General features: G+C 37.6%; 2 protein-coding genes across 9 annotated transcripts; both read left to right on the plus strand.

The window, feature by feature from the left end:
* Nucleotides 1-584: 584 nt before the first annotated feature.
* LOC127649422 (gastrula zinc finger protein XlCGF7.1-like) lies at nt 585-10,879 on the plus strand. 4 transcript variants are annotated; one of them, XM_052134497.1, is made up of 5 exons: nt 675-693; nt 2,154-2,242; nt 3,469-3,600; nt 5,949-6,077; nt 8,723-10,879. In XM_052134497.1, exon 5 carries the CDS (start codon nt 8,728-8,730, stop codon nt 9,700-9,702), a length of 975 nt encoding a protein of 324 aa, XP_051990457.1. In that variant the 5' UTR covers nt 675-693; nt 2,154-2,242; nt 3,469-3,600; nt 5,949-6,077; nt 8,723-8,727; the 3' UTR covers nt 9,703-10,879. The 4 variants fall into 4 exon arrangements, with proteins under 4 accessions (XP_051990456.1, XP_051990457.1, XP_051990458.1 ...); XM_052134498.1 differs by lacking the exon at nt 3,469-3,600 and having other exon boundaries at nt 5,946-6,077; XM_052134496.1 differs by lacking the exons at nt 3,469-3,600; nt 5,949-6,077 and having other exon boundaries at nt 585-693.
* A 667-nt stretch (nt 10,880-11,546) lies between these two features.
* On the plus strand, nt 11,547-15,256 carry LOC127649527 (gastrula zinc finger protein XlCGF7.1-like). 5 transcript variants are annotated; one of them, XM_052134676.1, is made up of 3 exons: nt 11,547-11,561; nt 12,371-12,502; nt 14,017-15,256. In XM_052134676.1, the coding sequence occupies exons 2-3, from the start codon at nt 12,418-12,420 to the stop codon at nt 14,931-14,933; spliced, it is 1,002 nt and encodes a 333-aa protein (XP_051990636.1). In that variant the 5' UTR covers nt 11,547-11,561; nt 12,371-12,417; the 3' UTR covers nt 14,934-15,256. The 5 variants fall into 5 exon arrangements, with proteins under 5 accessions (XP_051990636.1, XP_051990637.1, XP_051990635.1 ...); XM_052134677.1 differs by lacking the exon at nt 11,547-11,561 and adding an exon at nt 11,606-11,692; XM_052134675.1 differs by lacking the exon at nt 11,547-11,561 and adding an exon at nt 11,612-11,699.
* Nucleotides 15,257-15,629: the final 373 nt, after the last annotated feature.

Here is a 15,629-nt window from a genome sequence, read left to right on the forward strand (position 1 = left end):
GCGACAGAAGGGGAACTGAACATAACATGGTTGTTTTGACAGCACACCACAGGAGCGCTTTGAGTGGGAAGGGAAAAAGTCCCTCTGGAACGGAATGTATGCGGTCAATTTTAGAAGAGTTATAACTATGTAAAGAGAAAATAAAATAGATTTTACAGTTGTACTTTTAGTCTAATAATTTATATTAATTATGTATTAATATAATTATACATATAGGCTACTCTGCACACATCTACTGAGGTACTTCAACTTGGGAATTAACAGTACTTGTGTTTGAACATCATTTTTACGGGCACATAGTTTTTTTTTTGTTTGTTTTTTTTTTACATTTCCATTGAAGCAAAGAATTGTGGGTTGTGAGTGCGAAGGATACACCTCGTGTATCCTCCGAATTCCCGTGAAACAAGGTCACTTCCGAAGTGTCCTACTCGCTTTTCTGAAAGGAGACAGCCTCGATGAGGCGTACAGCCGACAAATGCGACCTCCGAAGGACGTAGCCTTCAAAAGGAGACACAGCCTCTGTATTTTGCATTACCCTGACCTTTGAAAACGTCTCCGGAACTGCACGCAGGTCGCGCACTTCCGGGGGTCCTTTCTTGTGCGCCTACCGAGGAGCCAGCATTGAAATGAACGGATGCTAACTGTTAGCTCTCTTTAAGAAATGTAGTCTCCCTCAAGAACTCCTTAAAAACGGTAACTATATTTTAGATTGTCCATAATTACATAGTTTGCAAATGATGTGGTAGCGCTTTAAACACGTAATGTTTGTGTTGTGAGCACCGTATGATCCTGAATTTTAACCCTCTTAAATATTATTATTATTAGTATTATGTCTAATGTACGCGCAGCTTCTCCCGTTTGAACTGAGTGAATGGATAGTATGAAACGGTAACGAATACCAACGAATAATACACTTCAAATAAATATATTCTTTTTTCAGCTAAAATACAGTGCATAAGCAAAAATGTGTTTGCAGTAAGCAACAGTTTCAGCCTGAGGCATTGGCAATACAGATACTGAGCTCTTTGATAAGACCCCGTTTTAAACCTTCTATTATATCCCTCTCAAGCGATTCAATTTACCTAATCAATGTCTTGATTAAATAAATCAAACTACAAGTAGCACTTGCTCGCCTGTCAATAAGTCAATCATTTATAATAAAAATACATTTTATTTGTAATGCGCATTTCTCATACCCAAAGAGCTATTCATCATTAATAAAAAGTAGGGGGTTAATCTGTGCCGTATACGTGCAGCTTTAATTTACCTGTCCGATCGAAGAAGTCTGGCAATCCCAAACATACTAGATCACTGAAAAATTTGAAAGAACTAGTTTAAAACAAATGTGTTGAGTTCTTACAAATGTAATCTTTGAGTCCATGTTGGTTTCACAAATTTTGGATAAACAGAATTATATATATATATATATATATATATATATATAAACATGTAATGTGGTGTAACCTTCTTCAAGGATACTTTCCTGATTTAAAAATACTTTTAAGGAAACGTGTTTGTGGTGAGTTTTACATTCATATGAGATAAAAATGACAAGATATTTGAGCTTAATTTTCTGTTGTAGCATAATTTCCTATGTTGTGAATGTGATGGGTACTATACAAATACATATGGCTTGGCTTGAGAGGGGTTTAATGAAATAAGATGAAAAGTTAACACATCTGTGACATTAATACCTGGTGTAAATGGTAATGTGTCTCAGCTGACCACTTGTGTTTGGATCACTCAAGACAGGTGTTCATACCAGGACCAAAGAACACTACAGATTTCAGTATCACATTATATAACACTAACAAGAATAAAAGAAAGCTGTGTACAGTATAAAATAAGTAATATTAAACCAGTGGTAACATAAGCTAAATAAAATAGGAATACAACGCTTCGCTGTTTGTCTGTGTGTGCGGCATTCCAGACAGATACAGTATTTTTGGAATATGACACTCACAAATACAGATATGTGTAAAACGCTTCTTGGCAATGAAGAGGCTGGAGTTTACAAATCTTGAAACATCTAAAGTAATTTTATTTAGCATCTGTATGCCATCACAATTGAAGCCTTCAATATGGCTAGATTTATTCAATAATTGCTGCCTGCTACATACCAATAATGACTTTCTGTTCTCTCTACCCCACAGTTTCCAGGTAAAGATGCAGTTTGTTGATGAGGAGAGTAATAACATTAATGATTCAGAAGCATGCAGTGTGAAACATGAAGAACAAAGAGGTTGGTGTCCATTCTTGACTCTTTATTAATGACTGTTGAGGTAACAAATTATAGACTATACAGACTATTTCAGCCAGATTTGGTAAAAATCACAGTGACTGTAAATAACAAAACTGAACAAACAATATTGGGAAACATATAAAGAAAATTACTGCAAAATGTCACAAGTTAATCACATACAAAAAGGTATTGTAGGCCTCCAGACTACCACTTAATGGCTGAATTTTGCACAATTATTTCCTACTAGTGCATGTAGATTTTGTAAGAGCAAATACAAAGAAAAGAGTACAGTGTTAAAGCTATCCGTTTAATGGTCTTTGATTGTAGAACAATTATACTGGATCTGTTTTCCTTGAGAGATTTCAAAAGATGACTGTACTAAATTAAAAGCCTGATAAAAGGCAAACTATTATTTGAGTAACAAATTAGGTGTTTTATTCACTTTTTACAAATGTTATTGTTGTTATTAAGGTTAATGATGTGACACATATTTTTCTCCTGATTTATTATCGTATAAAAAGACTTAAGTAATTTTTTATTTGTGAATCAAATTTTTGGAGTACAATTTTACTATGATGTTTTCAGTTACTGAGTTCAAAGTAATTTTGATATTTATGGGGGGTGAGGGGCTTAAAGTAAAAGAATGTCATGTGGTGTAACCATCCAGAGACAGTAAAAACTAAAATTTATGTGATTTGATTACAAAAAAAAAAAACATTTGTCAATCAAACAAACAAAAAAACATACATTTTTCACATAATTAAATATCAATATTTAAAAGGCACATTTTGATAAGACCCTGTGGTGTTATTTAATGAAAAACAATTAACGTAGTGGCTAAAGCACAGGGCTGTTAATCAGAAGGTCGCTGGTTCTAACCCCACGGCCACCACCATTGTGTTCTTGAGCAAGGCACTTAACTCCAGGTTGCTCCGGGGGGATTGTCCCTGTAATAAGTGCACTGTAAGTCGCTTTGGATAAAAGCGTCTGCCAAATGCATAAATGTAAATGTGTATATGTCAGGATATAAGCAAGGAGGCAGAGGTAAGTGAATCCAAACACAGCTTTATTTTAGGTGGCAAGAATGTTAGGCGAGTATTTAGTCAGTTCAGGTGCAGATACGGTGAAGATCACTCGGTGCAGGACGGGCAACAGGTAAGCACAACCACTTCGGGAATGTGGGCATCGAGTAGTCACAGTTCAGTCATACAAATCCTCTCTTTCAGAAGCAGTCACTAGCAAACAGGTTCGGAAGACTCACTGGCGGATCGGAGGGATACAGGAGAACTGGCGATTGGCAATACGAACAGGAGTCCTGGAGACAACAGAGCGAGGACACAGAAGTTGGAGATTTTCAGGTGAGTCTACATTACGTTTCAGCAATCGGGATGCATCAGGGGTTCAGAAGACAACGGTGAAAGATCTGTTCCTGTTGGAGGCTTGACGCTGAACTGGGGTTATGGTGAGTGATTTATAGTGCGTGTTGATGAGGTTGCTAATGGTGAACAGGTGTGTTAGATTAGTAATTAGAGAGAATTCTCGGAGCCGTTGGAGCACTAGGGAGACGTGACGTTGGTGTTCAACAGGGTCTTTCGAGTAGATTAAAATGTCGTCGATGTAGACTAACACAAAGTGATTCAGGAAGTCTCGGAGAACTTCATCCATGAAACTCTGAAAAACGGAAGGGGGTTTACCAGGCCATACGGCATCACGAGGTATTCGTAGTGCCCTGCGGGGGTAATGAATGCTGTCTTCCACTCATCCCCATCTCGTATTCTAATGGGGTTGTATGCACTTCTTAAGTCAAGTTTAGTGAATATTCTGGCTTCTCGAAGTTGTTCGAGGGCGGATGGGACAAGAGGGAGTGGGTAACTGAATTTGACTGTGATCTTATGGAGCTTTCTGTAATCTATGCATGGTCTTAACCCTCCATCTTTCTTGGAGACAAAAAAGAAACTGGCGGCAGCAGGCGAGGTGGATGGTCTGATATACCCCTGGTGTAGAGCTTCCTCGATGTACTTTTGCATAGCTGTTTGTTCAGGAATGGACAAGGAGTACACCCGACCCCTGGGAATGGGTTCCCCTGGAATCAAGTCAATGGCACAGTCCCATCGTCGGTGTGGTGGCAACCTGGAAGCTGCAACAGGATTGAACACATCCGCAAACGAAAAATACACTGGAGGAATAGTCACTGACAGGTTTTCTGTCGGGCTTTCGACGGAAGTTGAACTCACTGACACCGACTCTGGGGGCTCGATGGATGACGGGATGGGGGATGCAACGTCAGTCGAAGGGCAGTTGCAACCCCAATTCAGAATCTTGCCAGATTTCCAATTAATGGTAGGTTGATGGCGGATGAGCCATGGACGACCAAGGATTATGTCAGTTTGGCTATTCTCGAGAATTAGCGGTTCAAATGATTCTTGGTGAGTGTTCTCAACACATAATGTAATAGGGTTTATGTGAGATGTTACGAACGCCTTGTTGATGACTTCACCAGTCACTGCATGGATGGAGTATGGTTTGGATGTGTTGGACCTCTGAAGTTTGAGTTTCTTGCAGAGACTTCCTGATATGAAATCGCCTGCCGACCCGGAGTCAGGGATGGCCGCGACTGAAGTGTGGAAATTCGGAGATTTCAGGGTTACTGATATAGTTAACGGGGTTGATACTACAGGGTGGTGAAGAACTGAACTTACGAGTTGATGAGGAGGGCGTGATGGGCATGTACGGAGGAAATGGCCCTCAATCCCACAATATAGGCATAATCTAAATTCTCGGCGGCGATTGCGTTCAGCTTGAGACAGTCGATGGGTTTCTACTTGCATCTTCTCCGACCTTGGTTCTGAGTAGAATTCAGGTGGAACCTGATGAAGTACGGGGGCTGGTTGCTGAATATCTAGATAACAGCTCTGGGATCTTTGATGCACTCGGAGAGTCTGCTGCATACATTTTTCAAGTCCTAGAGAATCGTCGTAAATGGCAAGCTGGAGACGAAGCGTGGGGTTCAATCCTCTTCGAAAAACAGCAAGGAGAGCTTTTTCGTCCCACCCACTTGCTGATGCTAGAGTTCGGAATTCCAGTGAGTAATCAGAGACGGATCTTTTACCTTGACGTAATGGTAACAGCTGCTCGCTGACAGATGAATCACCTGCCGGATGCCCAAACACTTCTTTGAAATGAGTTATGAAACTCTGCAACGAGGATGTGACCGAAGTCCCTTGAAACCTCAACGTCTCAGCCCACCTTAACGCTGACCCGGATAACTGCTGGATAATGAAGGAGATTTTTGATCTTTCTGTAGGATACAATTGAGGTTGTTGTTCAAGGGCGAGCGAGCATTGCAGCAAAAAACCGTTGCAATCTTCCGCCCGGCCTGAGAAGGGTGCTGGTCGGGAGCCGGAGTTGGCGACGTACACCAGAGAGGAAGCAGGGTTTGTGGAAGCGCCGTCTTCGGGCTGTGCAGGATTCATGGCGGTGTTGGTCAAGCCTTCTGTCAGGATATAAGCAAGGAGGCTGAGGTAAATGAATACAAACACAGCTTTAATTTAGGTGGCAAGAGTGTTAGGTGAGTATTTAGTCAGTTCAGGTGCAGATACGGTGAAGATCACTCGGTGCAGGACGGGCAACAGGTAAGCACAACCACTTCGGGAATGTGGGCATCGAGTAGTCACAGTTCAGTGATACAAATCCTCTCTTTCAGAAGCAGTCACTAGCAAACAGGTTCGGAAGACTCACTGGCGGATCGGAGGGATACAGGAGAACTGGCGATTGGCAATACGAACAGGAGTCCTGGAGACAACAGAGCGAGGACACAGAGGTTAAAGATTTTCAGGTGAGTCTACGTTACGTTTCAGCAATCAGGATGCATCAGGGGTTCAGAAGACAACGGTGAAAGATCTGTTCCTGTTGGAGGCTTGACGCTGAACTGGGGTTATGGTGAGTGATTTATAGTGCGTGTTGATGAAGTTGCTAATGGTGAACAGGTGTGTTAGATTAGTAATCCGGAGAGAGTGATCGTTGAGTGGAGGGTGGAATCAAGCTTGGTTGATCTCTCACAGTATATATATATATATATATAGGTTATAATTTTTTTTTATTGTAATTATTACGTTTTAACACCTTTTACCTGATGGTAACACCAAATGACATTTTAAAAGTTAATAAAAAATTTTTATGAAATCAATTGTAGAAAATGCTGTTTTCTTTTTTTTTTGTGTGTGAAACCAACATGGACACAAAGATAAAATTTTTACAAACTTGATGCTTGCGCATTAAAACTATTTCTAATTTTTATCTCCTCAGACAACCTAATCAGATGTGGGTAGAGTAGCCAAAAACTGTACTCAAGTAAAAGTACAATTACTTCAAAAACATATCCAATTAAGAGTACTCATGTAGTGAGTAACTCGGTTTACTCCCCTATATTCCGTTACATAATACACATTGAACATGTACTACAGAATTATTATTATTAATGTAAATTCTGTCATCATCATCATGTTGTTCCAAACCTGTATGACTTTCTTTCTTCCATGCAACACAATATTATAATATGGAGATATTAGACCGAATGTTTGCCTGAGTCACTATTTACTTTCAGTGAATGTTTATATATATATATATATATATATACACACTGGTTTGGAACAACATGAGGGTAGAGAAAAGATGACAGAATATTAAGTGAAGGATGAGCTATCACTTTAAAGAGATGTGATAGCTCACCTCATGCCATCCCAGATGTGTATGACTTCCTTTCTTCTGCAGAACACAAATTCAGATTTTTAAAAGAATATTTTAGCTCTGTAGGCCAAAATATCTCCAAAAAGCACATAAAGGCAGTATAAAAGTAATCCATAAAACTCCAGTGGTTTAATCCATGTCTTCAGAAGTGATATGATCGGTGTGGGTGAGAAACAGATCAATATGTAATTTTTTTGCTAGACAGCAGGGGGCGATATGCAGAGAATATTGTGAATCACCAAAAACACAAGAAGAATGTGAAAGTGATCTGTTTCTCATCCACACCTATCACATCACTTCTGAAGACACTGATTAAAACACTTGAGTCTTATGGATTACTTTTATGCTGACTTATGTTTGTTTATTTAGCTTTAAGATGTTGCCACCCATTCACTTGCATTGTATGGACCTACAGAGCTGAGAAATTCTTCTAAAAATCTTAATTTGAGTTCAGCAAAAGAAAGAATGTCATACACATCTGGGGTTGCATGAGGGTGAGTAAATAATGAGAATTGTAATTTTTGGGTGACCCAAACCTTTAAGGGCTCTTGTCATATCCGAATTCACTCATTTGGTTCACTTAGTGCACTATATCTCAGCATTAACTGCCATTCACTATATAGGAAATAGAGAATGAGTAAACGATTGCGGGGACAGCCGCTCTCGTCACCACGATTGTCTCACACCCGCACATCTCTCACGTGCGCGCCCTTCGCAGAAATGCTGTCTGTTCGCGCTCCAGTTGTCAATCATCCTGATGGCAGTGGTTTACATTTAACTTAGATGTTTACATGGATTTATACAGTTAATCCGCCTGAAGTAGCTGCGATTTAGTTTCCAGTACCCCCGTGAGGGCGCAGAGTAAATGCATAAATACTGCTTATGACATGCGGGACGAAGCACACCGATATATTGCTGCACTTATTTAAAAATGTACACTTAAAAATCTACTCATAAGAGCCCAGTTACATTATCACCCTAAAAATAACCATCTCATTACACAGAAAAGCCCACGTTAGAATTAGAGCCAAAATTTACCTCAGCGTGCTGCCTGAAGTTGGATTTGTGACTTTAATCTTGAAATATCAGTTTGTCTTGGTGTTAAATGAAGGCATTGCATGACAAAACTATATTCTTTTTTTCACTGTGTGGAGTGAAGAAAGTGTTTCACTTTGAAGAGTTTGATGCTGCTGCAGTGATTGAGTGACAGTCTCATCACTCATGTGGGAGCATCTCATCGCGCGCAGCTGTGAACTTCCGCTCTCGTAAAAGTTCCATTCAATAAATTACACATTAATTGAAATTAAACCCAGTAATGTAATGACAGTAACACCAAAAATTGTGAAGTAAAATAAAAAAAAATCATTAGAAATTGACTTGAGTGAGAGTAAAAATTACCCACTTTTAAACCTACTTCCAAAACGTTACTCAAGTAAAGGTAACGCGTTACTACACACCTTTTGAACCTAATTAGTCAGTGACCTGTTATCAGTAATGAAAATAATGCTTTTCATAAATGTATTCTTTATGGAACAAATTGTGTCAAATTATTTTAGTAAATGCACTTATTAGTGGTTTCTGTCCACATCAGTGCTACCAAATCAGGTGCTGGTGCCTCCATCTGTAGATTTTGGGGATGCCTGTGTTAGTCTGGAGTCCTTGTTCATTTCTGCCATGAAATTGTGGGCCATTTTTATTTCTTATTTTACCGTTTGTTGTCTGAATTGATTTTAGACCTGATGGAAGTGAAAAGGGAAATTCAAGAACAAAAGGAAGTGGAGAAGGACCATGAGTACCAGAAACCTCATCATATCACAAGTGGAGAGAAATCTTTCAGTTGCTCACGGACTGCAAAGAAAAAGAAAAAAGCCAAGGGATCTTTCTCCTGTCCTCAGTGTGGAAAGATTTTCACACTAAAAGTAAACCTTAATAGCCACCTAAAAATTCACTCCGGTGAGCGTGATTTCACCTGTCTTCAGTGTGGCAAGAGTTTCTTTAAAAAAGCAGACCTGAAGAGGCATCAACAAAGTCACACGGGCGAGAAGCCTTTCACATGTCCTCACTGTGGGAACTGCTTCACACGCAAAGAGAGCCTCGAGCATCACATAAAAATTCACACCGGGGAGAAACCTTACACCTGCCTCATATGTGAAAGGAGTTTCCTTCGGAAAGGACACTTTAAGAATCACATGAAAATTCATTCTGGTGAGAGGCCTTACACATGCCCACATTGTGACAAGAGTTTCACCCAGGCATCCGTTCTCAAAAACCATCTGCACTCTCACTCTGGAGAAAGGCCATTTAACTGTGATCAGTGCAGTAAAAATTTTATTTCAGCAAAACACCTAAAACTACACCAGAAAATTCACGAGAAGCCTTACTTGTGCTCTTTTTGTGGAAAGACGTTTTCACAACTGGGTTATATGAAAGAGCACCAGAAAGTTCATACTGGCGAGAAAGCTCATATGTGCTCTGTGTGTGGCAATTCCTTTTCTAGAGCCAAATACTTGAAAGAGCACCAAAAAATCCACACTGGAGAAAAACCTTACAATTGTTCCTACTGTGACAAGAGTTTTGCTCAGTCAGGAAACCTGAAAGCACACGAGCGATTGCATACTGGAGAGAAGCCTTATCAATGCCCACTATGTCAGAGGGGTTTCACCACATCAAGTACTCTAATTTATCATAGAAAAAAATGTCGCCAAAAGTTATAGTAAACAAACATTATCTTCTTAACCTAACGTTTTAAAGCAAATTGTGCAGAATTGAGAAGGTAATTTGCTGATATGCTTGTATGTTGGGAAGTAGCAGTAGTACTACATTTTAAGGAGTAGTTCACCAGAAAATGAAAATTCTCTCATCATTTCCTCACCCTCATTTCATCCCAGATGTGTATGACTTTATTTCTTCTGTGGAACACCAATTAAGATTTTTCAGCTCTGTAGGTCCATAATTTGATGTTCAAAAAAGCACATAATGGCAGTGTAAAAGAAATCAATAAGACTCCAGTGGTTAAATCTATGTCTTCTGAACCAATATAAGTGTTGGTGAGAAACAGATCAATATGGAAGTCCTTTTTAACTATATGTAAATTATCCTCCCTGCCCAATAGGTAACGATATGCATGAAGAATTCAAATTGCCGAAAAACAAAAGTCGTCGTCTTAGGAGAGAAGAGTGCTTAGGAGGGCTGTTTGAAAGTTGATATTTATAGTAAAAAAGGACTTTAATATCGATCTGATATTCTCCCCCACACCAATCATATGTTTTCTGAAGAAATGGATTTAACCACTGAAGTGTTATGGATTACTTTTATGCTGCCTTTTTGGGGCTTAAAAGTTCTGGTCACCATTCATTTTATTTAATTAATGCATTGAGGACTGAAAATGCTTGTATAAGAGACTTAAGAGTTGTATGATGATGGAAGCTTAAGTCAAAGACAGTTTGCATGAAAATACATCAAATTAAATAATTACATTTTGGTCATTCCTGTATTCATATAGTGTACATTACTTTTTAAAAATCATTGAACCACTAAGGTCACTGTTGATACACTGTTGTGCAATATATAGTGTTCTCATTGTACATTATGAAATGAAATTTCCACAAATGGTTACAACATTTTATATTTATTGGCCTTTTTATAGCCAAATGCAAACTAGAAGACATAGTGAGGTTTGTTGATTGTAATCCTTTTTAAGGTGATGAGTTAAGTGTTCAGTTCTACAGTATGTGTAGACAAATGTATTGTCTTTGTTTGCATGACATTCTTTCAGAGGCAAATGTGCATACATTTTTTTTTCCTCATTAAAAAAAGTTGAACTCCTAAAGACATTATTTTAATGTGAGTGGTCATGAGTTCCTACATATTTTGCAAAATTACAATTAAAGACTCCAGTCAAATCAATAACCATATAAAAGCTGTTTTATTGTACATGGAGAGAGGCCACACATATTGCACATTTAATCTCAGTAACTGTCCTGATATTTGACACTTTCACTCACTGATTTAAGTAATCCTGGCTGACTGTGAATGCTAAATTTCTACAATGCATCTGAAACTGAAAATTATTGATTTTAAATTATGCTGCATCCAAACCGCTAGGTGTAAGTGTAAGTCCAAGATGACACAAAGAAAAAAGTTACTGAGTGTGCTTTTAAATGTACAAGTATGAATGAAATTGACAAATTATTATTATTTCTATTGCTTATTGATAATTTGCTGAACATGAAATCTGTAGTTGCCTCGACAACATTTTTTAGTAAATAACCAAAAGGGTCACAGTGAGTTTAATACAACTAGGGTTTATCAGTTCAATTTGACATTGAGCCTAATTCCTTATAAGTCTATTCATCCTAATATACTGTAGACAATTTATTGTTTAAGACTACTTGTTTTTAAGGCCTAGTTTTAAGGAATATGTTTGTGTTTAATTATAAATTAACCAACCTGCAGTATTTTTGTCAGCAAAATTAACAATAGCATACACTGAAAACCGCTGAAAACTCCACAACTGCCCAGCAGGTGGCAATACGCACAAATGCAATAAACCGCCACAAAACAAGAGAAGAAGGTAGGTTATCTTTATCTAGTAGCCTGTCACACAGTGTGTAAATAATGCGGTAGAGTTGTAAAATAAGGGTGTTTTCACAGCGGGAAACGAACTCTAGTTCGGTCGAACCAAGTGTGAAAGCACCATAACGTGTGTGTAGTAAGTACTATCCTGATATGAGCCTGATTATTTCTCCGCTAAAATATCTCCAAAATGCAGCTTTGCATCACATTACTGAGATGAGAACTAGGGTGCCACTGCTAATTTCAGAAATATATTAGTGTATCGGGGGGGCAGGCAAAATATATTTTTTTAATTGATGGAACAACAGCATTTGTGAGAAAAGGGGACCTTTCAATAAACACTTAATAAGAGTTAACCATGTTAATTTCAATCACATTTAGCATTATATAACATCTTGAGTATTCTATAAACAAATTTCCATTGCGATTGAACATTTTTCATAAATCTAATTGCCCCACTTAAGAAAAACAATGTTTAAATGCGGCCTGCAACAGAGGGGCTTTTTACCCAAATACTGTCCTTTCACTTACTGGACAGACAAGTGTTTTGTCTCCAATGGGATAATTTCAAGTTTTCTATTTAGCTACATTTTAAGTGTTAAAAATGTAATTAAATATTAGGTCAGATCACATCACATCTAAATCTTAGACATTGCTGGTGTCAAGGCGAGATTTAGTTGCTATTTAGTGTTTTTGGGAGAAAATCAAGTCAAAAGTGCCTTTAACCCCGGGGAGCCTTTAGCCCCTGTTGTACCATGGGCGTCCTACAAATGAGTAAAATGACTTTGTAACATCTATATCCAACAGTTTGCAGGTGTCAAAAAATGAAAAATGCAAGATAAACTATTGTAAAGATGGAGCTTATTAAAGAGGAGAGTGAGAACATGAGTGATGCAGAACCATGCAGAGTGAAAAATGAAGTTACTGAGGGACAAAAAGGTTGGTGTCCATACTTATTTATTATTCATTCTTTCATCTTTAATCGTCAGAAACATGAAATGTCAAATGGTCATATCAAGAGGAATCAGAATTTTTGTGATCTTTTTAAATAAAAAGCAAACTGAAAGTTTTAAAACTAAAAACGTACTCATTCAAAAAGACTAATTATTGAAACTGAGCTTCATATCACGTGAACAACGTCTATTGTTTGTTCAGAAACTTGACCTGCCCAGTACAAATGTGAATTCAGCATTAAAGAAATCCATACTTCAGTGGTTAAATTTAAGTCTTCAGAAGCTATATGATAGATGTGGGTGAAAAACAAATCAATATTTAAGTAATTTTTTTCTATAAGAATTATAGCGAATTCCAATTAAAATAATTTCGGAACAACCCTTCGAGTGGCTTTCCCATTCCACAGTGCCCTTCAAGGGTGTAAAAATGCAGTTTGGAAAATGCCCTAAATGCCCTCACCTTTAGTTTCACTTCCACATTCTTCTTTTGTTTTTGTCAATTAACTTTCTTTGATCATATCGCCACCTACCAGGCAGGGAGGAGAATTTATGGTCAAAAAGAACTTAAATACTTGACTGTTTCTAAACCGTGAATTATCAGAGAATTTTCATTTTTGGGTGAAATATTCCTTTAAGTTATTCCTTAAAACCAGAAGAACTAAAAGTTAGAGGAACATGCTGAAAAGTCTGTAAAACCTTGTGCTTTTCGATCTGCTTAGGAATTTATAGAAATGAGTGGCTGAAGGTTATTTTTAACAAGATCTCTGATAAGTATGTTGGTTTAACAAGGCCAATTCTGTTATTTATAAAACTTGTTTTTTTTTATTATTATTTCTGATTGTAACTTATGTACTATAGCTTTCTAACCTAAAGTGTTTTTCCACCATCAGGCCATCAGTAGCATTTCCACTTGAGCATCAATTACAAACCATTCTCTGATTTCTCTTGGATCCTAAAACCATTCTAACCATGATGGTGGAACAGATTTTAGTAGTTGGTAATGCACAATTGTCCATTTGCTTCTTCGTGATTTTAAATAATGTATTTGTAATTTATCCTTAGGCTATAGTAATAAAAAAGAACTGAGAGTCCCCTAACATTTGATCAAAAGTGTATGTTTCAGCACTATATATTAGGCTACACAGTGTATAATAACAGTTCAAATGAATGCACATATATATAAAAATGTACTCTCATAGCATATATTTGAAAATTGAGCATCATATTATCAAACATTCTGGCTACACCTGCTCCAGAATCTATGCTGCTAGCAATTTAATTTTGAATGTAAATTATATAGATGTGCCTGGAATAATACTTATGTTTTTCATTAAATGTCACATTTTTCTTAGCAAAAACTAATTTAGCTGGAAAATGATGGCATACGATGCAAAACATTGCTGATTGGTTTGTAATTTTCCACTCATTCATTCTGATTCCTTATTGTTGAGTCCTGAATATTGTTTATTATTATATTTGTATTTTCCGGATTGATTTTAGGCCTGTTGGAAGTAAAAGAGGAAATTCAAGCACTGAGTGAAGTGGAGGAGAAACATCAGTATGAGGAACCATATAATTATATAACGGGAGAAAAATCTTCCAGTTACTCACAGACTGAAAAGATTTTCTCAAGTCAAAAAATGGGAGTCAAGAGATCTTTCACCTGCCCCCAATGTGGAAAGACTTTTAAACACAAAGGAAGACTTAAAAGCCACTTGAAAATTCATTTAAGAGAGCACAGTTTCACCTGTCTTCAGTGTGGGAAGAGGTTCATTAAAAAAGCAGAACTGAAAAGGCACCAACAAATTCACAGTGGCAAGAGACCGTTTATTTGCCCCCAGTGTGGAAAGAGTTTCGTACACAAAGATATCCTCAGGAATCACATAAGAATTCACACTGGAGAGAAGCCTTTCACATGCCCTCAGTGTGGCAAGTGTTTCACACAGGCATCGAGTCTCAACAATCATCTGTACTCTCACTGTGGAGACAAGCCATTTAACTGTGATCAGTGCGGTAAAACATTTATTTCGGCAAAACACCTAAAAAGACACCAGAAAGTTCACGAGAAGCCTTACTTGTGTCCTTTTTGTGGAAAGTCGTTTTCACAGCTGGACCATTTGAAGCAGCATCAGAAAATACATACTGGTGAGAAAGCTCATAAGTGTCCATTGTGTGGGAATTCCTTTACTAGAGCCGCATACTTGAAAGAACACAAAAAAATCCATACTGGAGAAAGACCTTACAAGTGCTCACATTGTGACAAGACATTCAGTCAGGCAGGATCCCTGAAAACACACAAGAGAGTGCATACTGGAGAGAAGCCGTACCACTGCACCTCATGTGGGAAGAGCTTCAGTCAGTCAACTAATTTACTGACTCACAGACAAAAGTATTGCCCCAAATTATCCAAAGAATAAAACAAAGATCTTCTTCCAAAAGAGCAATTTCATCATTTGCAAGATGATTATTTGTTAAAGTACCTGCAGTGGTGAACTTTGTGCTCACTTTGATTACTGTTTGGGGTAAAGTATTTGCTCAGAAGTCTTGTGTACCACTTTTGTTGAGTCCTTTTCTACATAATGGGAGTACTACATTAAAGCATTAATTGTGTGTAGTACATGTCAAAAAGTGACAACAAATATTATTGTTTCTCTGTAACCGTTTAATTTTGTTACTAATACAGTAGCTGTTGTGATGCATTGACAACTTAAAAGATGTGCAGTGAGATCATTAAAGGAGTATTCTGGGTTTAACACAAGCTTATTCGACAGCATTTGTGGCATAATGTTGAGTTCCACAAACAATTATTTTGACTTGTCCCTACTTTAAAAAAAAAAAGAAGAAAAAAACATATTACAATGAATGAGGCACAATACAATAAAAGTGAATGGGGCCAATGTTTGGAGGGTTTAATGGCAAAAATGTGATGCTTAGAATAAAAATAAAAACAAAACACTTACAGTGGCAAGAACAAATATGTGAACCCATTAGAATTAGCTGGTTTTCTGCATTAATTATTCATAAAATGTGATCTCTTCATTTAAGTCATAAGTATAGACCAAAACAATTATAATCTTTCATGTCTTTATTGAACAGATCCCATTAAACATTCA

The sequence above is a fragment of the Xyrauchen texanus genome, chromosome 9 (assembly GCF_025860055.1).
Source record: "Xyrauchen texanus isolate HMW12.3.18 chromosome 9, RBS_HiC_50CHRs, whole genome shotgun sequence".
In the NCBI taxonomy this organism is placed as follows: Eukaryota; Metazoa; Chordata; class Actinopteri; order Cypriniformes; family Catostomidae; genus Xyrauchen; species Xyrauchen texanus.

Excerpts from the sequence above, each read along its gene's own strand:
- LOC127649422 (XM_052134496.1), top strand. The coding sequence starts at position 2,167 with ATGCAGTTTGTTGATGAGGAGAGTAATAACATTAATGATTCAGAAGCA. Across the intron at positions 2,243-8,722 it reads GAAACATGAAGAACAAAGAG|ACCTGATGGAAGTGAAAAGG; the intron begins GTTGGTGTCCAT and ends AATTGATTTTAG.
- LOC127649527 (XM_052134676.1), top strand. The coding sequence starts at position 12,418 with ATGGAGCTTATTAAAGAGGAGAGTGAGAACATGAGTGATGCAGAACCA. Across the intron at positions 12,503-14,016 it reads AGTTACTGAGGGACAAAAAG|GCCTGTTGGAAGTAAAAGAG; the intron begins GTTGGTGTCCAT and ends GATTGATTTTAG.